The 24,420-nt window shown below is 39.7% G+C and overlaps 1 protein-coding gene and 1 non-coding gene across 8 annotated transcripts in view; both read right to left on the bottom strand.

Annotated features, from left to right (window-relative positions):
- Nucleotides 1-24,420, bottom strand: part of UBAP2 (ubiquitin associated protein 2) — a 112,445-nt gene that overhangs the window by 17,722 nt on the left and 70,303 nt on the right. For 4 of the 7 annotated variants that reach the window (XM_047831243.1, XM_047831237.1, XM_047831238.1 and 1 more), the window contains 8 exons: nt 23,549-23,614; nt 18,466-18,521; nt 13,259-13,326; nt 10,771-10,960; nt 6,990-7,203; nt 3,627-3,901; nt 2,847-3,016; nt 1,001-1,214 (listed from right to left, as the gene is read on the bottom strand). In XM_047831243.1, the coding sequence (XP_047687199.1) occupies nt 1,001-1,214; nt 2,847-3,016; nt 3,627-3,901; nt 6,990-7,203; nt 10,771-10,960; nt 13,259-13,326; nt 18,466-18,521; nt 23,549-23,614 (1,253 nt within the window). The remainder of the gene's footprint in view (nt 1-1,000; nt 1,215-2,846; nt 3,017-3,626; nt 3,902-6,989; nt 7,204-10,770; nt 10,961-13,258; nt 13,327-18,465; nt 18,522-23,548; nt 23,615-24,420) is intronic. The other 3 variants (XM_047831239.1, XM_047831241.1, XM_047831242.1) reach the window with 3 other exon arrangements.
- LOC125151056 (small nucleolar RNA SNORD121A) lies at nt 10,570-10,652 on the bottom strand. The gene has a single exon (XR_007146614.1). It is a non-coding gene; the product is annotated as a small nucleolar RNA SNORD121A (small nucleolar RNA).

The raw sequence follows: 24,420 nt of genomic DNA, 5'->3' as shown, positions 1-24,420 counted from the left end.
GGATTTGTTTAAAGACTGCACAGACCAGATCCCTTCCCCTCTCTCTCCATTTGCACAGCAAGGTAACTGCCCCCTCCCACCTTCTCTCTCAGGCCCTAAACATCATCAAAAGGGTTAACACGTGGCCAGATGTAGTGTTAACGAAAATGATTAACACAGACAAAACAAGTATTCTGACAACAGACTTCTCTTTCTGCTAGGCTCTTAAGACACTGACAGATAGACATAGGCCCTATAGGGAAGTGACAAGAAGAGTATCTGGAAAATCTAAACAAGCTCAACAGAACAGGCCAAAGGAGCTGACAAAGGAGGTGTCCACACGGGGGGTGTGTCCACCCGCCCCCACCCACCCCCCAAAGAAATGGCCTGCCCATGCTGTTCCACATCAAAGCCCACATTCCACTATATACCCCACAAGCCAAAGCCCATAGTTAACCTTTTAGTGTCAAGTAGGCAGCCTGAAATCACCAGATATTTAAGGAGAACATCTAACATAAAAGAAGGAAAACAAAGAAAGGGAGGGAAAAAAATTCCTATGTTGAGACAATATTGGAATTTGTACAATATATCCTGAGAGTCTTAGAAGGAAACTTAAGAAAATGAACCCAAATTTCTGCTACGCCAATTCAACTATTTCCCTTATTTTCATGTTCTTGTCCACTCTTTGAAGTAGCTCTAGTAATGTTTGAACACCTTTGCTTTACAGGAAACTAAAATGTTACAAATAAGACTAGAGTACCCCCACCTTCACCCCATCCAAAATACTATGAACTTGGAATATATCCTTATGCTTTCTGTATACTAAGTCTATGAGGTCCATTCACACATTCCTGTGCATGGGTACCTGAAAAGCAGATTTTACACCAGATGCCCACTATTAGAAAACTCAACAGACTACAAGAATTGTATTCAAAAGGTTAACATCTAAAACCCTCATTTCCCAAACTAAACATGGACCTCTAAATAGGATTTTGTACAAGAAACTTGAAAGACCAATTACCGTGACGGTTCCTGGAGCTGACTCCGATGGACTCACAGAGCTTTGGTATGCAATTCTGTTATGCACAGAACTCTGGTCATAGGAGGAAGACGTTGTTACTGGACTAGTGGAGCTCAGCGATGAGCTGGTCAGACTGGAGGAGGTAATGACTGAAGTTGTATAGGTGGAGTTCTGTACTGCACTGGTCATCGGTAGAGAGGTATTCAAAGAATCACTAGAGAATAAACAGATTTTGACATAAATTTATTTCGTGTTACATGGTTTCATTGAGTAGAACTATTTCATCACTTTACTGTGATACTATAAACAAACATGTCTGTACCTACACATTTACACTACCACATTCTTTAACTGTATTAAAGATGCAAATTTAAAACACCCCTCCTTTCCAAATCAGACCCACCATTTTTTAAATGTTTATTTATTTTGAGAGGGGGCAGGGGGACAGAGAGAGGGGGAAAAAGAGAATCCCAAGCAGGCTTGGTGCTGTCAGAGCAGAGCCTGATGAGGGACTAAATCTCAAGAAATGTGAGATAGGGGCGCCTGGGTGGCGCAGTCGGTTAAGCGTCCGACTTCAGCCAGGTCACGATCTCGCGGTCCGTGAGTTCGAGCCCCGCGTCGGGCTCTGGGCTGATGGCTCAGAGCCTGGAGCCTGTTTCCGATTCTGTGTCTCCCTCTCTCTCTCTGCCCCTCCCCCGTTCATGTTCTGTCTCTCTCTGTCCCAAAAATAAATAAACGTTGAAAAAAGAAAAAAAAAAAAAAAAAAAAAAAGAAATGTGAGATCATGACCTGAGCCGAAATCAAGAGCCAGATGCTCAACTAACTGAGCCACCCAGGCGCCGCAGACCCACCTAATTTAAATGACAGGCAGAAGGACATTTTAAAGAATCCTTAAGAATCTTTAAGGAATCCAGATGTCTGGGACCATTTGTAGAAAGAGAACCCAAACAAACATCAAGTTTTAGCACTAGAGAGCAGAAAAATTAATAAAATCTAAAATCAGGGATTCTCTACTTATAAAACAAATATTCAACTGAAGAAAAATAAGAGTTGGCAAAGATATACAAGAATTGCATCCCTCAAGGAGCCTGGGTGACTCAGTTGGTTAAGCATCCGACTATAGCTCAGGTCATGATCTCGCGACTGGCTGGTTCAAGCCACATGTCAGGTTCTGTGCTGACGACTCAGATTCTGTCTCCCTCTCTCTCTCTCTGTCCGTCCCCCATTCACTCTGTCTCTCAAAAATAAACATTGGGGAAAAAAAAATTTTTTTAATATTGCATCCCTCATAGATTATTGGTAGGAACGTAAAATGCTACAGCCACATGAAAGAAGTTTGCTGGTTCTTCAAATAGGTAATATACGGGTTACCATATGACCTAGCAATTATTAGGTCTAAATCCAAAAGAACTAAAAGGAGACAAATCTGTAAATGAATGTCCATTGCAGCATGATTCCTAATAGCCGAAAAGTGGAAACAATCCAAATGTCCGTCAACTAATGAATGGGTAGACAAAATGTGATATATCTGCATAATGAAATACTATTCAGAAATAAAATGCACACATGCTACAACATAAATGATCCTTGTTATATGAAGTATCTGGAATAGGCATTTCCGGAGACAGATGATTAGTTGCCAAAGGGAAAGGGGAGGGAGAAACTGGGAGTGACTGCTAACAGGCACAAGGTTCTTTTTAGGGTTATGGAAGAAAAGTTCTGCAGTTAGGTACTAATAATGGCTGTACAAACCCAGCACCACATGGTGTACTGCCTCCAACAGGTGATCTCTTAGACTCCATTATTTTGCCAACAAAGGACTTAATCCGGAGAAGAAGTTGTGTACCTTAATGACTTTGAATACAAGCTGATGGGAATCTGGTTACTATTTTCACTGCTTGCAGCTGATCCAAATTCAGAGAGAGAAGGTTCTGATCCAAATTCCAAGGCGCCAAACTGAACGTTTAATCCTGTGACATCTGCTGAACCAGGCATTTCCACTGCAGAAGCTGGGATCTGAAAAAGCAGAGCCATCAGGTCAGGAACAGAGATTCCAAGTCCCAGAGGCCTGTAATATAGCCAGTGAGTACTGGCTTTCCAAAGCACTACAGGCACACTTGAGGAACATGGGGTGAGAAGCCCAGTAGTAGGAAAAAGGAACAGAATATTGCAAAAAACAAAGACAAGAGAAAAAAGAGAAAAGAAAAATTAAAAGTTAACAGCAGAATGATCAATGCCACCAACTACTTCTTACAGCAAAGGCTGAAGAAAGGGGGAGTTGGTGGTGGGTGAGTGGAGGAAGAGAGCGGGCCTCCTCTGAAAGTATTGTCTGGTCAAAGAACCACTTATTCTCTATCTGTGGGACACAGCTAAATACACAAGACCAGCAAATTCTCTGAGCCAGGTCCAGTAATTTTGAATTAACAGTCTCTATCTCTAACAAAAAGCCATTCCCTCTAATATTAGCCCAGGCACTCAGAAATGGCCAATTCTCATAAAGCAGGAAGCTATGTGCATGAAAAACAAATACGATGTCACCTCTTCTGAGGCTTACTAACCCAGCCCTTGAGCTAAATGTTAAATTATATCCACTGCTGGGATTGTGACTTCTGGATGGAGAACACACCTTAGAAGCTGGGGGTATCCGCCGCTTCGGTAGTTTGACGTGTTTAGGCTGTGGCTGGTGGGCAGTCACAGCAATGTTTTCTACAGTCATGCTGGGAAGCTGCAGAAGTTTGTTCACAGTGGAGGTACTGTCCCTGGGTGTTGACTCTCGCAGTTTTACCTGGGAAGGAAAGGACTCCAACCCAGGAGGAGGAACAGCAACGGGCTGAGTGTGGTGCTGCTGTCGCTGGCTCAGTTGACTAAGAACCGGGGACGGTTCAGGTTGAGATTTGAAGTCTATTAAATATGTGAAGGGGGAGGGAAGGAAAGTAAGCAACAATCAATTATTTAGGCACACGAGCTTAGAGCTCCCTCTTCCACCATGACTGAGAAAGAAAGGTTGTAGTTATCACTGGTTTCTCCCAACAACCATCTAGCTGAATCCCCTAAGTGGGGGGTGTGTGATATATTATAGCTAGCATATGATAAAACAAAAGGATGACTGTATGGGCTTATAGATAAATTCTTATGCAGACAGGAGATGCAGTTTATGTTAAGTTATACTGGTTGAAAAGTGTATAAGAAAAGCAAGGAGTTGCTACACACACTGGCCTTTAGCTAATAGCGAATTATATTTTGTTGCTTTATGAATTTTGTAACTAAATTGTTAAAAATTATTTTCAAGTAACTATTATGTGATATCACAAAATCCAGAAAGCAAAAAAAAAGTGTATATGTTAACATAAATCACCCTTCCAACACTATCTGCAGATTCAGTCTACAAAGGCAGACACTGCACCCAGGTATATGAGTATCTTCAGAGACACTGTTTCAAAATACAAACGTATACAGACACACACACACATACATTATATACAGTTTCCTCACAAACCATTTAGTTTTCAGAAACTGTTCCACATTAATGTGTGAAGAGCTACTTCATTTTTGTGGCCACATAGTAATCCAGTGTACATAGGCATCAAGTTTTAAAACCAGTACTATATTAAAGGGCTTTTAGATTTCCCAACTCTTGCTATGAAAAACAATGCTGTAATGCACGGTTTTTTATGTAAGACATTTTGCTCAAGTGCAAGTATACCTGTAGAAGAGTTATTGGTTCAAAGAACAACTCTTAATTTTGACAAATACTTCAAGATTCTTTTCCTAATTTGAATAATGGAAAATAGCATAAAAGATGCAAATAAAAATAAGTTGGATGAAGCATCATTTCATACACTCCAATATACCTTGCCTATGAACTCTGACCATACCTTGTTGACCATTTTTTTTTACTTTGTTGTTCATCTCCTTGATTTTTAGTTACTTTTTTTTTTAATGTTTAGAGACAGAGAGAGACAGAGCATGAGTGGGGAAGGGGCAGAGAGAGGGAGACACAGAATCTAAAGCAGGCTCCACGCTCTGAGCTGTCAGCACAGAGCCCGACGCGGGGCTTGAACCCACAAACTGCGAGATCATGACCTGAGCTGAAGACAGACGCTCAACCGACGGAGCCACCCAGGCGCCCCTTTAGTTACTCTTTTCTATAAGGAAGTTACCCTTTGTCTACATGATTTTCAAGTCATACACGATAGAAGTTGGTAATTTTTTTCAGCAAAGAACCAGGTAGTAAATATTTTAGGCTGTGAAGGCCATCTGTTAGCAACTACTCAACTCTCCCTCTATAGACTGCAAGTAGTGCTAAGACAACACATAATGGGCGCCTGGGTGGCTCAGCTGGTTAAGCATCAGAATCTTGATTTCGGCTCAGGTCATGGTATTGTGGTTCATGATTTCAAGCCCCACATCAGGCTTTGCACTGACAGCGTGAAGCCTGCTTTGAATTCTGTCTCCCCCTCTCTCTGTGCTCCCTTGCTCGTGTTTGCATGCGCGCTCTCTCTATAAAATAAACATTAAAAAAAAAAAAACATAATGAGTGGTCATGGCTGTGTTCCAATAAAACCGTATTTGCAAAAAGAGGTGACAAATCTAGTTGAAGGTTTGCCAACCCATGACTTAATGTATTTCCATCTTAGATAAATCTATTTTTGGACTTTATATTAGAGGCATGTAGGAAAAAGACAGGATTTATAAGGAACATGGGAATAGCATGTGCAAATCTAAAAACCCTTATCACCCACTGCAGTGGGTCTGCAGAAGAAGATTAACACAGCACTATAGCTGCCATCAAAAATGCCACCTTGTTTAACTGGCTCTTGGCTAGTGTCTGGGAACACAGACTTTTGATATGTTCCAGGCAAAGGCTGCCAGCATTCTTAACAGTTAAAAGTGACTCTGTGCCTTTAATGTTTGTACAATGTGGTTTATAGCATACAGTTACTTTCCTTCTGGGAATGTGGACTTTTAGTATGTATTCAGCAGACGGTAAAAAACTTTGGGCAATGAGGCTCTAATGAATAGATACACCTCATTCTGAAGCCTGGTGGACATCACTTCAAACATGGGAGTGGTCTCAAGTACTTCCATTACAAAGAACTATTTCTTTGAGTAGAGAAATGTACTTCTATCTCTTTGAATAAGTCCTAAACATAAACCTGCCCAGGAAACCAACCCTATGGTTAATACAATCCTCTGCTGTTCCTTAATGCAGTGTGGCATGTGTATGTTAATAGGAAACAGGTGTTTTAACATCACAAAGTCTACAGCAGTATAGATTAGAAATTATCAAACTTACACATGGTGCCTTTATGTTACAAACCACTGACAGTAAGCCTAGCACAAATCATGATAGATACATATGAATGTTAGAATGAGAAAGCAATCCATAGGGTGTGATTTAAAATGTTGTCCAGGGGTGCCTGGGTAGCGCTGTCTGTTAAGTGTCTGACTCTTGATCTCGGCTCAGGTCCATGATCTCAGAGTTCATGAGTTTGAGCCCCGCACTGACTCTGCACTTATGGCACACAGCCTGCTTAGGATTCTGTCTCTCCTTCTCTCTGCCCCTCCCCTGCTTGTTGCTCGCTTGTGCTCTCTCTCTCAAAATAAATAAACATTAAAAAAAAATTTTTTTAATGTTGTCCACATCCCTGACTCAGTCCCCACCCTACTGTAATACAGCTTAGAAAATTCTGTTTCGGCCTTTACTTACAAAGTGTTGTTTCCATATATTTGCATGGCTTTCCCATGCTTTTGCACATCTCTTCAAAGTATGTTCTAATATTACTTCTACCACTACTACTACTACTACTAACTAAATACAGATATTTACACAATACAAAGCTAACGGAATTAATTCAGAAATGCTATAGAAATTCTACTAAATAGTACCTCTGGATAAATTCCACATTAGCGTTACAAGTCAACACACTCTGCTAATGTTCAGCATGTCCTCACTAGGGGCAAACCACCACAGAACATGTGTACTTACCAAAATGACTAAGGACTGAGGACTGGGAAGTTGAGGACTTGAGGTCCCAAGAAGTAGTAGTTGTGGGGGGACTTGTACTATTCTGTTGTGAACTTGGGGTAGTGGTAAACTGGCCCAAACTTGGAGCTTTCAATTGGTCCAAAATCTGGGAGCTGGTGATGTTTGCCATTTTGGAAGGTGCAAGCTCTCCAAATCCTGAACCAAGGACGGATGACTTTAAAGAGAAAGAAAAAGAAAAACCTTCAGCAATACAAATTTCTATCCCAGAGTTAAAACATACCAAGTATTTTCACAAGGATTTTAAAATCTATAACCCAGAACATGGAATCAACAAGACTCACCTGAGCAAATACTACAGGAAAATATTACCAAAAAAGATCTGATTAAATCCAAGAATCAGTCCTGATTCTGATGAGAGGTTAAAGGAAGAGGACTATTTTCCCTGGATTTTAGGATAAAAGTGATGTCACAAGTTCACAAACAAAATAGTTTTCTAAAGAGAAATATCATGAATTAAATGATAAAGACAAGCTAGAGAAATAAAAATATAGTACTTTCTCAAAATATGGAACAATAATCACCTTTAAGTTTGGCCACAGAAAGGCTCAGCCATGTAATCCTACAATATTAAATGCAGTTTGCAGTACCTGTCTGAAAAGTTAATATTCTAAAATCAGACAATGATTTACACATGAAGTATCTGTGTACTGGACAGATACCCTGGACACTGCTGTGCTTATTTCGAGCTATTTTGATGACTAAGAACACCAAAAATGCTCCACAAGTATACAAAAGAAAATGTTACACCTCCCCCATCTATCCTGTCAGGTCACATACCAAGATCCAAAGAGAATGATATATGTAAAAGACCACTTTATAACCACTTTCTAACACCATACACAAAAATAAACTCAAAGTGGGTTAAAGACCTAAATATGAGACCTGAAACCATAAAAATCCGAGAAGAGAACAAAAACAATAATTTCTTTGACATCAGCCATAGCAACATTTTTTAGATACATCTCCTAAGGCAAGGGAAACCAAGGCAAAAATAAACTACTGGGAAAATATCCAAGGAGAATGAAACCCTAGGACTAGTGAACACAACAGCAGATCAACTTCATTTTTACCTATCAAGATCATTCAGTTTCTGAAAAAGATAAGTTGTCAAAAAATAGCTTTTCAAGGGGTGTCTGTGTGGCTCAGTCTAACTCTTGATTTTGTCATGATCTCATGGTTTGTGCAAGCCCCTCATTGGGCTCTGCATTGACACACGGAGCCTGTTTGGGATTCTCTCCCCCCTCTCTGTGCCATCTATGCTCTGAGCGCTCGCTCTCAAGCCCCCCTCCAAGAAAAACCTTTCAAAACCATTTAAAAGTTCACAAATAGAAATGACTTGCATTCTCTTAAGAGATCAGATGTAGAAAGCTGAAATAATTGTTTCTGTTAACAATATCCAAAGGCATGGAGTATCCCAGTTGTTCTAAGGAAGACCAAATTCTCCAATTTGAGTAAAACATTTAAGTTGTAGGAAGTTATTGCACATTGCACAATCTACTAACATTATTTATCACTACTTTAGAATCCTTGCTATTTCATGCTGCCAAAACACCTGTCTTATGTGGCTACAAATCCAAAAACCCAGTTCAAGCCCACTTGTTCAGTAAAGGCTTCCAGAATGATGCTTTTGTTCTTCCTCTTTTCCTACCTAATTTCTATCCTGCATTAGCCAATACTATCAAATGCAGTTTCTGTGTGTTTTACAACATAATGAAATCACTGAGTCAAGGAATAGCACCTTGCTTCAGGTTAACATTTAGCACAGGACTTCTCAATTTCACCTACACTTCAATAGATGGGGGCTTTAAAAATGTGTATTGTGGGGCGCCTGGGTGGCGCAGTCGGTTAAGCGTCCGACTTCAGCCAGGTCACGATCTCGCGGTTCGTGAGTTCGAGCCCCGCGTCAGGCTGTGGACTGATGGCTCAGAGCCTGGAGCCTGTTTCCGATTCTGTGTCTCCCTCTCTCTCTGCCCCTGCCCCGTTCGTGCTCTGTCTCTCTCTGTCCCAAAAATAAATAAACGTTGAAAAAAAAAAAATTAAAAATGTGTATTGATACACAAGTATGCCTGCACTCACATATACACAAATACACACAAATGCCCAACTTGCAATCCCAAGATTCTGACTTATTTGGTTTGTGCAGACTCTGGCATTATTTTATTATCCTTACTACTGTTGTTATTTACTGAAGTTCCCCAGTGATTATGAAAGTACAGTAGGTTGAGCACCACTCCTCTAATATGCTAAACATTACTTGTTCCAGTTTCTCAAGGTATTGTTCATTACAAAAGGCAACACACCTGAAGGCACTGTTAAAAAAAAAAAAAAACACAACAAAACAAAAAACACATGTCTTAAAAAGAAAAAAACAAAATAATAAAACAAACAAAACTCATGTCCTACCTATGCTCTGAGTGGCCTAAGATTCCAGCAGTTCGCATAGACATTACATCAGCAGACCAGTAGCAGATAGAAAGGCATCGGAGGCAGAAAGGACAGGGATGGTTCACCTCAAACCATGAGGGTACTGGGGCACCTGGCTTGCTCAGTTGGTGAAGCATACAGCTCTTGATCTTGGGGTTATAAATTCGAGCCCATATTGGGGATAGAGATTACTTAAAATAAAATCTTTATAAAAAAAAAGAAAAACTTGAGACCCCCTCAAAATAGAGATAGCATCATGCCTTGGGCTGTCCCACTTCAAGCACTCACATTCTCTCGTACACAATCATCAGTGGTACTAAAAATGCCAAATTCTCAACCCAGTTATACATGACATAACGTGGCTGTGCAGAGTAGAACACCACAATGAAAAGTTTACATATTAAATTCTCCATTTTATGAAGTGGCTCAGCAAATGATTTTTGAGTCAAGTAGGAGAGAAAGATTATTATCATATTTATAAATTCTGTTTCTCAACCATGGATTTCAGGTAAAACACAACAAAGAATGAACAAAAATAATTACCACTAGTGAAAGCTGTGGATCTATATTTGGAGGTGTTCCAACTGAGAATACCTCACTGCCAACTGAGCAGTACCTACAGTTAGGGCCTTCAGTTCACCATTATTCTGCAACTACATTCTTTGGTTATCTTCATATCCTTCACTAACAGTTCCTGAAGTCCTTTCTGATAGGAGCTAAATTCTCATAGGAAGTTAGAGTCAGATATGCAAGTGGCAGATGACCCTTATTTTAAGGAAAACACATCCACATTAAAAGGGCTTCTGCTACAAAGTGATCTTTTAAGGAAAGATACACTAATTTTATGAATAACAATTAAAAATGCAAAAAATAAAAGCCTTCCTAGACTTAGAACTGTTTTAGCATGATTTTAGCAAGCCAATACTGACAAACATTTGTATTTTACTACACTGGAAAACAAATGAAAATTTTAATGTCTTAAGTACAGACTTTCAAAGAAAATACAAGAAAAAAATTACTAATAAGAAGGATGCCTCAGTGATTATGACTTAAGAGATTTCAACTAATCATAAAGAAGCATTTTTTAAAAATCATTGTCCAGGAAACTCAGAGTAGTTGAATTCCACATGGAATCATCAGATATGTGCTTGGAAAGTATCACATCATTGTTTTCTGGACTGAGATCATCTAAATATTTTTGTATTTAGAAAATAATTATCAGGCATGTGTCATTCTAGAATACATTTGTTCATGGGTACAGTCCTTCAAATCCCATACTAAAATAAAAGTGAGTTACCAGACTCTGAGGAGAATAGGAGTTGACAGCAGTGGAGCTGCCAGTCCCTGGTGCCATCTGATTGTTGTGCTGAGAATTTGTGAAGACAAGGGCTTGGCCAAAGCCCTGTTGTTGGGAAGTTTCAAAGGAGTTGACTTCTGAGGCTTGACTGGGAGGAACAGGCTTCTGGAGCAAGGCTACCAGATCAATGCTAAGCAGACAAAAAGCAAATGAGGAATGAGTCAAAAGCACATCTTACCAACAATGAATTTGAGAAGTGAATCAATATAAAGTAAATTCATGTAAAAATAATCTAAGTGAGGTGATCTCAGGGTCATAAGTCAAGCCCCACGCTGAATGCAGAGATTATTTAAATAAATAAAGTTTTAAAAAGTTATAATTTAAGTGAGGAAAACTTTTGGAAACGGTAGTTTAAAGGAGCCAAAAGAACAGCATCAATGACCCAAAAAAAGAAAAAAAAAAAAAAAAAAAAAAGCATACGAAGCCACAGAGACTAAAGCAGGGCTTTGCAGAGAAGAGAAATGAAAAGGTACATTGAGATAGTTCCACAGAAATAGCACAATAACAACTCATTTGAAAACCTGGAGCAAATGAGTAAATAGTATTCTGAAGTTTGGCTCGTTTTCTTTACAATACTTTGCCCCATTCATTACTTGGAACCAGTATCTCTTCAACTTGCCTCAAAGAGGGTGAATCTCTATTTTGAGGGATTGAGAACCACAGCCATAGTAGACAATCCAAACAGTCATAAATATTTCTAAGTTCTACGTTCTACGGTATAAGATATTTAAGCTTATATAAATCTCCAATAATTTTCTCTCTTAAACATTCAGGGGAAAACACAGTAACAAATCCTCTCTCGAGATATTCCAACTTAAAACTTATGGCCTGAAAACCTAAAAGCCTGAGGAAGAAATGATCTTCAAGATATATACAACCTGACATGTGAGTGAACTAGCTACTAACTCCTCCACAGAAACTGCAAGGTGCTCAGAATTTACTAACAAGGTAATTTACTCCCTTAAACCATTTCAAAGGCCAGTTCCCACTCAGTTCTCCTGTCTGAAACGCTCACCATGCCAGTGAGGCAGATTCTGGGAGGTCAAATAATTCAAGGCCCACTACTATCTAATAAAGATCAAAGTTCCTAGGCCTGTATTCCTCTCCTTATGCACTACCCACACTTACTCTCCTATAACCAGGTTAAAGTACCAGACTAGTATTTTGGATCCCCAGGTGATGTTATACTTATGATATCCTAACTCCAAGGATATAAATACAGGGTAGTTATATTACATATAACCCATCTCAAAAGATACATTATCTCTCACACACACACACACACACACACACACACACACACACACACACAATACAGCAAGTTCTATTCCAAAAAGTTGGTAAGATGTATTAATATAGTATAGCACTGTCTATTAACTAACCATTAAATAAGTATATTTCTTTTTTTTTTTCTTTAAATTCCCTCCCATGCCCAACTGTGACCTCTGAACCCATCCTTTCCTCTGCTTCAGTGAATAGAGAAGGGGCTTCATATATTTTTTAATGTTTATTTATTTTTAGGAGTGGCAGAGAGAGAGAGAGAGAGAGAGAGAGAGAGAGAGAGAGAGAGAATGAATCCCAAGCAGGCTCTGTACTGTCAGTGCAGATCCTGGACACAGAGATCAGTCTAACCAACCGTGAGGTCATGACCCAAGCCATTATCAAGTATCGGAGGTTTTTGTTGTTTTTCTTAAATAAAAATGATCCTGGGGCACCTGAGTGGCTGAGTCGGTTGAGCGTCCAACTCTTGTTTTCAGCTCAAGTCATGATCCCAAGGTCATAAGATTGAGCCCCATGTCAGGCTGCATGCTGATAGTGCAGAGAGCCTGCTTAGGAGTCTCTCTCTCCATCTCTCTCTGCCCCTTCCCGGCTTGCTCTCTCTCCTTCTAAAAATGAATAAACATTTGAAGAACAAGAGGAGAGGGGAGGGGGAGGAGGGAGGGGAAGAGGGGAAGGGGAGAAGGGAGAAGGGGAAAGGGGAGGAGAGGAAAGAAATAGAAGAGCCCACATAAAATGAGAAATTTGTATTAGTATGAGAATGCCTAAATAAATGGTATTACACACAGAAAACCAAAGGTATTTTGTATTAAGTTTATCTGTCAAACAATACACTGAATTTACCAAAGTAAAAAAGAACCACCATAAATAGGCTTAATATAATCTCTATCACAAATGATAACAAATCACACACATAATTGCTATTTTAATTCATTAGTGGATACAACTAAGTAGATAATGATGTAGGCTATGTCAGTTCACAAGGAAGGTTAAGGATACAACAAATTCTCAGAAGAAAATAGTAAAAACAGGAAGAGATTCAAGAAAAGGAAAAAAACAGAAAGAGACCTGAGACCCAAAACAAATTTCTGGAGTAAGAAATTTAAATTATGCTTTGAATAACAAACGAAAGGGGACAAAAAGTGTTTACCTTTGCCCAGGTGTGACATGATTCTCTGCTGGAACAGCTGAGGCAGTGAAGACTTTTGTTTCAGAAAGCTGTATGGAAACGAATAAAAAATACTTTGCTCTTATTTTACGTAACATAAAACCCAAAATGTATCCAATTTCTGACAATTTTGGGGCGCCTGGGTGGCTTGTCGGTTAAGCGTCTGACTTTGGCTCAGGTCATGATCTCACAGTTCTTGAGTTCAAGCTCCATGTCAGGCTCTGTGCTGACAGCTCAGAGCTGGTAGCCTGCTTTAGATTGTGTTTCCCTCTCTCTCTGCCCCACCCCCTCTCATAATGTCTCTGTGTCTCAAAAAAGTAAATAAAAATGATAAAAAAATTTTTTTCATAAAATTTCTGACAATTTTTAGTCACCAGTACTCTCATTACACTTCACCCAAAAAGTGGTCTAAAACAGAGGAAATACACAAGTGATCGTAACAATTTTATTAGGGGGAAGGTAATTTTTAGACTGACAAACCGGAAAAAAGGACTTCACATGAGAGAAACAATGAAGTCAGACCAGGGTTCAAGTCCCAGTCACGCTATTCTATTTGACGTTATACAAAATGAAAACACCAGTAAAACCACCACAAATGCCAAAAGTTTGAAAGAGCAAAAAACTGATGTTTCTTCTCCCCCCTCCAAACAGATGGTTTTAGTATTTCATTTATTAGTAATCTGTATTTCTTTTTTATTAAGTCATAGGTTTCCTTGTTTTTATAAAAACAACTTTATTGGGGGTATATCACATCCAATAAACTGCAAATATTCAAAGCAAATAACTGGGTTTTGTCATATTTATATGTCCATGAAATCATCACAAAATCATGACAATGAACATATTACCCTAAAAGTTTGCTCCTGTCCCTATGTAATCAATCCCTCCCACCACTCACCTTAGTCCCCAGGAAACCACCAATGTGTTTTCTGTGACTACAGATTAGGGTTCTATTTTCTAGAATTTTAAATATGCAATCTTGGGGCACCTGGATGGATCAGCCTATTGACCATCTGACTCTTGATCGCAGATCAGGTCATGATCTCACGGTTCGTGAGACCAAACCCCACATCAGGCTCTGTGTTGAAAGCATGGAGCCTGCTTGGGATTGTCTACCTCTCTCTGCCCTTCTCCCACTCTTGCTCTTACTCTCTCAAAATAAACAAACTTTAAAAATAAATAAGGGGTGCCTGGGTGGCTCAGTAGTTTAAGCGTCTGACTTCTGCTCAGGTCATGATCTCACAGTTTTTGAGTTCAAGCCCTGAGTCCGGCTCTGTGCTGACAGCTGAGATTTGGATTCTGTCTCCTTCTCTCTCTGCACCTCCCCACTTGGGTTCTGTCTCTCAAAAATAAATTAAAATGTTAAATAAATAAATAAGCAAAAAATCTTTTTGTCTAACTTTTTTCATTGAACATAATTATTTTCAATTCACGCGTATCGTTTAAATGCCATTTGAAGTTTTGTGGGATTTTTTTTTTTTTTCAGAGAGAGAACATGGGAGGGGCAGAGAGAGACACAGAGAGACAGAGAGAATGAATCTCAAGTAGTCTGTACACTGACAGTGCAGAGCCCAATGTGGGGCTAAAACCCATGAACCCTGAGATCACCTGAGCCCAAATCAAGAGTCGGATACTTAACCAACTGAGCCACTGAGGCACCCTCCACCTTTTGATGTTTTAAGGCACCCAGGATAAAATTTTTTGAAACCTTAACTGACATTATTGAAAGGTAGGCTCTTTTCACATTTTCAAAGTGGGGCATGAGCATTTAAAGGCTAAAAAGTTGATATAATGAGATAATGTAACTGCAGGAAATATTTCTCAAAGACTTCTATAATACATATTAACTCTAAATGTCTCAGAACTCTGAAATACTGGATAAAAATCAGATTGCCCTCACAAATTAAAACTCTGATAGGGGCAGAGCAGGCAGTAGGTGTTCATTTTCTAGAAAAACAAATAAAAAGTGCTGAATAGATTACTGCTTGAACAAGAAGAGCTTACACCCTATTTCAAGGTAGTATCTTGAAGAGTACCAAGGAATCTATTTTTGCCTCAACTCCATCTACCATGTAAGATTCTGTAAGACACAGAGAAAAGCAATAAAGGAATAACTCTGTGAAATGCAATGACAGAGAAGATCTAAAGCCATAAAAATTTTAGTTCAAATCAAATTAGAACCACCATTAATCACTAACATCCTATCTGACCCTGGCAGAAAACAGAAAATTAAATTCTTTCCTCCTTCTTTTTTTAAAAAAAAGGACTAGGGGCGCCTGGGTGGCGCAGTCAGTTAAGCGTCCGACTTCAGCCAGGTCACGATCTCGCGGTTCGTGAGTTCGAGCCCCGCGTCAGGCTCTGGGCTGATGGCTCAGAGACTGGAGCCCGTTTCCGATTCTGTGTCTCCCTCTCTCTGCCCCTCCCCTGTTCATACTCTGTCTCTCTCTGTCCCAAAAAAATAAATAAACGTTGAAAAAAAATAAATAAAAAATAAATAAATAAAATAAAAAATAAAAAAAAGGACTTGACTGGCTGTCAGTAAAACATGTGACTCTTGATCTTGAGGTCATGAGTTCAAGCGTCATGTTCGGTGTAGAGGTTACTTTAAAATAAAAATACTATCTTTGTGCGCATCTGTCTGGCTCAGTGAGTTAAGCATCCAACTCTTGGTTTCACCTCAGGTCATGACTGACACTGCAGCAGCCCGCTGGGAGCACAGAGCCTGCTGGGGATTTTGTCTCCCTCTCTCTGCCTCTCACCTGCTCATTCTCTGTATCTCTCTCTCAAAAATAAATAAACATTTAAATAAAATAAAATAGTTTAAAGAAAGTATTATGTAAAATGGAAGCATTCTCAGATTTCAAAAGACACAAGCCGTAATTTAATATTTAGGAAAAGAAAAAGACTAGAAGGAAATATGTAAAAATTATTTAAAGTGGATGCGGCTTTGAGCCCCATGCTGGGCAAAGCTTACTTAAAAGAAAATTTTAAAAAGGAGAAGGAAGGGAAAGGTTAATAATTCAAGTAATTTTAGATTGGCACCTTAGATTACTCATGTTTCAATAACAATTATTATTTGTTTTTAATATTGAGAGAGAGAGAGGGAGAGAGAGAGAGAGAGAGAGAGAGAGAGCGAGCGAGAGCACAAACGAGCATTAGCAGGGGAGGGGCAAAGAGAGGGAGACACGTAATCTGAAGCAGGCTCCAGGCTTCTGTCAGCACACAACCTGACGAGGGCAAGCCCACGAACCATGAGATCATGAGCTGAACCAACTCAATGAGCCACGCAGGCACCCCTGTTTTTTTAATTTTTTAGATTGGTATCAAGCCCCGTGTGGAGCTCTGCACTGATAGCACAGATCAGGCTTGGGATTCTCTTTCTCTGACTGCCTCCCCCCCGCCCCGCCAAAATAATATAAGTAAACTCTTAAATAAATAAATAAATAAATAAATATCAATAAATAAAATTTTAAAGATATACTTGTGAGTACAGAATGATAAGACGGGGAAAAATAATCTCAACAATTTCAAAGACTGGGTCACTTTATATTAAAGATCGATACTTCTAGGGCCTTTCCTCTCCATCATGATGTCTGCTCTACCAGTCTATCACATACATATATGTTCTGGACCTTGAGGGTCAAACAGAAAAATGATATAAAATATGGTATAGGGCTATTAGTTCAGTTACATTTTTTAAAATTAAATCTTTTTTTTTTATCAAAGAGCATGTTATGCTGAGACCAGAGTTATAGATCAACACTGAGAAGCTAGTGTAGTACACTCGAAAATGGTTATCAAATAAATGAATATAAAAAGCTAGTCTAGTTTTAAGAAGAAGGGGTTGGGTCTAGAACCAGAATCAGTTAATTTCAACTGTGACCCAAACACTATCTCCTTTAATTAAAATGTTATAAAAAATAAACATTCACAGGCCAGGGCAATAGTTATCAGAACAAAACAGGGGCTCCTGGGTGGTTAAGCGTCTGACTTTGGCTCAGGTCATGATCTCACAGCTCCTGAGTTCAAGCTCTGCATTGGGTTCTGTGCTGACAGCTCAGACCTGGAGCCTGCTTTGGATTCTGTGTCTCCCTCTCTCTCTGCTCCTCCTTTGTTCATGCTCACTCTCTGTTTCTCTCTCAAAAATAAATGAACATTAAAAAAATTTAAAAAAAGGGGTGCCTGGGTGGCTCAGTCGGTTAAGCATCCAACTTCGGCTCAGGTCACAATCTCACCGTCCAAGAGTTCGAGCCCCACGTCGGGCTCTGTGCTGACAGCTCGGAGCCTGGAGCCTGCTTCAGATTCTGTGTCTCCCTCTCTCTGACCCTCCCCCTGTTCATGCTCTGTCGCTCTCTGTCTCAAAAATAAATAAACACTGGGGCGCCTGGGTGGCTCAGTCGGTTGGGCGTCCAACTTCAGCTCAGGTCACAATCTCGCGGTCCGTAAGCTCGAGCCCCGCGTCGGGCTCTGGGCTGATGGCTCAGAGCCTGGAGCCTGTTTCCGATTCTGTGTCTACCTCTCTCTCTGCCCCTCCCCCGTTCATGCTGTGTCTCTCTCTGTCTCAAAAATAAATGAACGTTAAAAAAATATATATTTTTAAAAAATAAATAAACATTAAAAAAATTTTTTTTAACATTTAAAAACAAAAGATAAGCTAAAAAATGATTTTTAGGCCTACTTAACACCTGATCCTTTTTTTTTTTTTAAGTTTATGTTTTAGTAATCTCTACACCCAATATGGGGACCGAACTCATGACCCCCAGTTCGAGTCCCATGTTCTTCAGACTGAGCCAGTCAGGCATCCCTAACACCTTGTCAATTTTTTGTCAGTCAGTCTATCTATCTATCTATCTATCTATCTATCTATCTATCTATGTATCTATCTATCTGCAGGGCAGGCAGGCGAACATGAGCAGGGGAGGGACAGAGTGAGAGAGGCAGAGAGAGAATTCCAAGCAGGCTCCTCACTCACTGTCAGCACAGAGCCCTACAGCAGGACTGGATCTCACAAACCATGAGATCATGACTTGAATCAAAACCAAGTTTCTTAAAAATCTTAAAAACACGATAATCACATGTCTGAAAAAGAGCCATGGGCAACCACAAGATGTTTCCAGCTTTTTCAAAGAATGCATGCCCTTACCAGAAAACAAGAGGAAGACAGATCTAATCTGATACTAAATACTTACATCTTCAGTCCAGTCGTCTGTTGTCCACTCTTCCACCGAATTCTTCCAGGCCCCTGCTGACAATAATCATAGTTTACATCACAAAGTCAAATATCATCTCACTCCAACTAATTCTCTATAGTATACTGTGTAAAATGTGTCATAAATCTTATTAGTAATTTAGTTTACAATCTAATATGAAGCTCCTGATCTATTCTCAATAAAATGCCATGTAGTCAAATTCAACTTAGCTAGATACTATCCACATAAACTGAAAGCAAAGTCTCACACTAATTTTGCTTCAGTGTAGATCATATCCAAGCAATTCTGCCATGATTAATAAAGTATGAGCATAGCACAAATACACATATTTAACCATGAGACCCTTATGATATGTAACATTTAAAACAGAGCAAAATTCATTATGAAGCTGGCTTGGCTGGATCTTAATTTCAGGTAGATTACTCAACTACTGAATTTATAGATATATCCTCTTTGTAAGATATTAAAGGGGTGCCTGGGATGGCTCAGTAGAAAGTGTTCAACTCGGATTCAGCTCAGGCCATGATCTCACGGTCCTGGGTTGGAGACCCATGTCAGGCTCAACGCTAAGAGTGCAGAGCCTACTTGGAATTCTTGCTCTCTCTCTCTCTCTGCCCCTCCTCTGCTCATGCTTTCTCTATCAAAATAAATAAACTTAAAAAAGATATTAGGTCCATTCTATGGTTCCCTAATAGATCTCCAGCAAAGCTGAGCATTAGTCCTGCTCACATAAATTCTGGTGCTATATATTAATTCCTGATGAGCAGATGCAGAAGATCTGCTCAAACAATTCTTACCGAATAAATATTTAAAGCGAAACATTTGTATTCAGAAATGCTGACTTACATGCAAATACATACGTGCAAAAATCAGAGAAAATGATTTCATAAGAAAATACACAAAGATATCAACTATAACTACCCCCAGGAAGTAAGACTGTGCATGTTTTCACTCCTTCAACAGGAAAGAAATGAGCTGAGCATCTGACCTACGATGAGGTTTGTGTATGCAAAGGACAAAAGGAAGAGAAGAAGGGGAAAACAATTGAGAAAAGGGCAGGTAACCAGATCTAACTTCCGTAGAACTAGGTCTATAACCTAATAACCAACTGTTTCATGAATAAACAGAAGGTGTTACCTATGAAAAGAGTCCTTCCTAATGGAATTCTTTCAGGTGGATGTCCCTTGTTAGGACTGGTTATGACAAACATAGAATTGATGAATGTATGCAGTATGGCACTCTGTAAAACGTCCCCCAAGATATGCTACTATATAGGAGATATTTCAAACCTAAAAAACATTCCCTCCTGTGTGAGAACCCTACACACATCACTGAGAGACATCATCTATCATCATGGATCATAGGACATATACATTAAAGGAAGGAAGAACATGGATACAGGCACTGTTTGTTCTTCTGTGCCTCTCAACTGCATGTATCCTTGAAATAATCATAAACATTAATACAGAATGTTCTGAACTGACAGTGTGATCCTTTCTACTGGTTCACTTATCATACCTTTTAATGGTTTCCACAACTTTTCCAGAAATATCATAAAACAATTAGGAATTTAAGTGGACCCAAATATCTCTTTGAATTAAAACTTTTTTAAGGTTTTTATTTTTGATAGAGACAAAGAGAGTGTGAGTGGGGGAGGGTCACAGAGAGAGGGAGACGCAGAATCCAAAGCAGACTCTAGGCTCCAGGCTCCAAGCTGTCAGCACAGAGTCTGATGTGAGGCTCGAACCCACAAACCACGAGCTTATGATCTGAGCTGAGGTCGAAACCACAACTGATTGAGCCACCCATTCACTCCCAATTCAAACAGCCTCTTAAAACTAGGAAGAGGTCCTAGTTTAAGTGAAAAAACACGAGTTGCAATTAGTCCCAGTCAGAAATCAGTAGTGAAAAGTTGTTCTCTAGACCTCTGCCTAGGCTTCTTAGAGATTACCCTGTACGCAAAGCTAAATATATCTAAGGCAAACCATCTACCTACTCTCCACTCTTATATTCCTTCTGCAATGTGATTTTCTTCAAGGCACTGATACATAATCCCCAATGTTTTAATAGATCTCCATCAAGACTTTTCTCTAAGTAGATATATAGTTTTGAAAACTCACAACTAGGGGCGCCTGGGTGGCTTGGTCGGTTAAGCGTCCAACTTTGGCTCAGGTCATGATCTCCAGGCCTATGAGTTCAAGCCCTGAGTTGTACTCTGTGCTGATAGTTCAGAGCCTGGAGCCCGTTTGGATTCTGTGTCTCCCCCTCTCTCTGCACCTCCCCCATTCCCACTCTTTCTCTCTCAAAAATAAACAAACTTAAAATAATTTTTTTTTTAACTCACAATGAGACTAACTTAAAGGGCAGCCAGTACACAGTGTTCCTGGTGCTACCTCGATCCAACCTACCCTATGGTTCATGCTGTCAAATTTATCATAGGAGACAGTACTCTAAAGATTAAGGAATCCTACAAAAAGCTGGCGTTCAATGTAAGCAGTTTTAGGAGCATTCTAATCAAGAAAAAGAAAACAACTGCAGAGGCTCGAAAATCACTCCTAAAACATTCATCTTCAAGGCCTTTAAGACTCTTAGTAGGAAACAATTTATGGTGGAATTTTTCTCGGAAACCCTTCATCATCAATCATCAACAAACCAATACTGGGTTAAAAGCCTACATGTTTGGGGCGCCTGGGTGGCTCAGCCGCCCACCTCTTGATTTTGGCTCAGGTCATGATCTCAGGATTCATGATTTCAAGTCCTTCATCAGGCTCCATGCTGGCAGTGTGGTGCCTGCTTCACATTAACACTTTCTCCTCTCTTTGCCCCTCCCCTGCTCAAGCTTTCACTCTCTCAAAATAAATAAATAAAAACTGGAAAAAAAAAAATAAGACTACATGTTTAGCATGATGTTAAATACCAAAGTCCTATTTCACTGGAAAGACAAAAATGTTGTGGGTGATCATGGTGTATATTTTTAAACAATAAATCACACAGAGCTGATTAATAATTGGAAATGTAGAGGACAAAAAAAAGTTAACGAAAGCTAGAAAGGGAAGAGAAAGTTTATGGGGAAAACAAAGTATAGCAAAACTCTTAAAAGTTGGGGGGGGGAGGGCCTGGCTGGGTCAGTTGGAAGAACATGCAACTCTTGATCTCGGGGTTAAGTTCAAGCTCCACGTTTGATACAGAAATTACTTTAAAATAAAATGTTAAAAAAAAAAATCAGGGCAGCTGGCAAGGCTCAGTCGGTTGAACATCCAACTCCTGATTTCAGCTAAGGTCATGATCTCACAGTCTGAGAGATTAAGCACATGTTGGGCTCCATGATGACATTTCTGAGCCTGCTTGCAATTTTCTCTCTCTCTCTCTCACTCTGTCCCTCCCCCACCCTCCCTCTCACTCAAAATAAATAAAAACTTAACAAATCCTGAAAGCTGGAAAACAGCTGGGAAGATCCATCGATTGGTCGATCGCTCTAGATTGAGAAGGGATACTCCAAAGGAGAAAAACAATGACGAGGCATTACAAAACCCTCTATATAAAATATCGAAAGTATCCTGAAATTTACAAAATACTGGGGCACCGGGTGGCTCAGCTGGTTAAGCATCCAACTGTGGGTTTCGGCTCAGGTCATGATCTCACGGTTTCATGGGTTCTAGTGCCACATCAGGCTCTACGCTCATGGTGCAGTCTACTTGGGATTCTCTCTCACCCTCTCTCTCTCTGCCCCTCCCCAACACACACTGCCTCTCTCTCCAAAAGAAACTTACAAGTTTACAAAATATTTTTCCAAAAATTGTTGTGATAAAATACTCATAAAATTTACTATTGTGATCATTTTTAAATGTCCAATTCAGTGGTATTCAGTTAAAGCACACTTTCATATATGTATATGTAAAGAGACTGGCCTAACACTTAGAAGGGTCTTATGAAAATAATCACAAATTTAGAGATGGAGATTATAGTTAGAATTTGAGTACATTTAATAAGAAGACAATATACGTAGTCACAACCAAGTGCAACAAGTGGTTATGTCAGACCACAGAGGAGGCAACCCCTTATCAGAAACCAGGGCCAGGGTGCCTGGGTGGCTCAGTCAGTTAAGCTTCTGACTTCAGCTCAGGTCTTGATCTCACAGTTCAAAAGATTGAGCCCTGGGTCAGGCTCTGTGCTGACAGTGCAGAGCCTGCTTGGGATCCTGTCTTCCTCTCTCTCTGCCCCTCCCCTGCTTGTGCTCACTCACTCTGTCTCTCAAAAATAAATAAGCTAAAAACCCACCCTAAATATACAGACTATAAAAATTACAAGACATTACATGTAAAACAATACAGGCTCTGATCCTAATACTATTGTGAAATATTAGGCTTTTACAATAAGACTTCGTTCCCCATTACTCACCTATAAACCTACACCTCAAACGTGGGAAAACACCAATGATATTGATTTATTTTCAGCTTAAAACAATAAATTTGAGGTGCATGCTTTATGTTGCATTTAAGTTGATGTTAGCATTCTATCAAAAGCACATTAAGGTAGCCATGTAGGAAAAACGAGATAAAAATCTGTGCTGCCTTGAAGGCCAATCTGTAAAACAATTCCATAATCAAAAGTTGGTATTTAAGGGGCACGTGGGTGGCTGAGTTGGTTCATCACCCGACTTCAGCTCAGGTCATGATATAGTGCTTGGGTTCCAGCCCCTTCCAGCTTTGCACTGACAGCATGGAGCCTGCTGCAGATTCTCTGTCTCCCTCTCTCTGCCCCTCCCCCACTCACATTTTTTCTCTCAAAAATAAACATTAAAAAACATTTAAGTTGATATTTAATCAAGCAGGTGTAAAAATACAGTTTTTACAAATATTCACTTGATGAATTCTACTTAACTAGCCTTGATTAAAATGGCAGACACTGTAAGCATTTTGGAAGATTCTTTTTATTTCAACTAAGTTCTATGTCCAACAGGCAGCTTGAACTTACAGCCCCAAGATCAAAAGCTGCATGTTGTACTAACTGAGCCAGACAGCCAACCCGAAGATTTTTAACTAAAGAATTAAGAAAACCATACCTTTGAGTCCATAGGAATTTTTGTGTGGCAGATCCTGAGCTACATTATGAGCATTTGATGCCAGTTCTGCAGATCAATGTAAAATGGAAGGTTTTCACATATCAAAATAATGAAGGTATTCATCAGAAGAAAAACTGTTTAGCAACTTAACAAAATTAAAGCATCAAAGTTGATCTAGGCTGTGCATCCGAGGAGAGGGAAACGTACTGCAATCAATACTGTGACAGCCCAGGACACCTGAGTGACTCAGTTGGTTGAGCGTCCAACTTCGGCTCAGGTCATGATCTCACAGCTTGTGGGTTCGAGCCCCACATCAGGCTCTGTGCTGACAGCTCGGAGCCTGGAGCCTGCTTCGGATTCTGTGCCTCCCTCTCTCTGCCCCTCCCCCACTCCCAATGTCTCTTTCAAAAATGAATAAACGTTAAAAAAATAAAAATAAAGAAAATACTGTGACAGCCCACTGTACCTCAACTATAAATCCTATTAGCCAGACAGCCTTTGAACATTCAATTGCATCAACTACACTTGTTCTCATCCCCATGTTCACCAAACTCCCTTCCCACTTGTTAAAACCATTACAAAGTTTTACAAATATGTTTAGTATGTTTCGACTTATAAATCATTATTGTAACTATCCTTCAGTCATTCCATTTTCCATAATGGAGGGTCTGCCTCTAAAGAATGGATTTGATTACAATCCTGTCAAAAGTCATGCTTCTGAGCCTATAATTATGGTTGAGGTCCACACGCAGAACTGTATGTTTTCAACAAGAAAATGCCATTCTGTGAGGCCCCTAGAGAAACAGCCCCAGCACTCTTCTCAACTGACATCCTTTAACTGTATTCTGCATTAAACACATTTCCTTGTTTTT

This window comes from Prionailurus viverrinus, chromosome D4, assembly GCF_022837055.1.
Source record: "Prionailurus viverrinus isolate Anna chromosome D4, UM_Priviv_1.0, whole genome shotgun sequence".
NCBI lineage: Eukaryota > Metazoa > Chordata > Mammalia > Carnivora > Felidae > Prionailurus > Prionailurus viverrinus.
The sequence above is the reverse complement of the archived record's forward strand: the minus strand, read 5'-3'. Positions and strand labels throughout refer to the sequence as shown.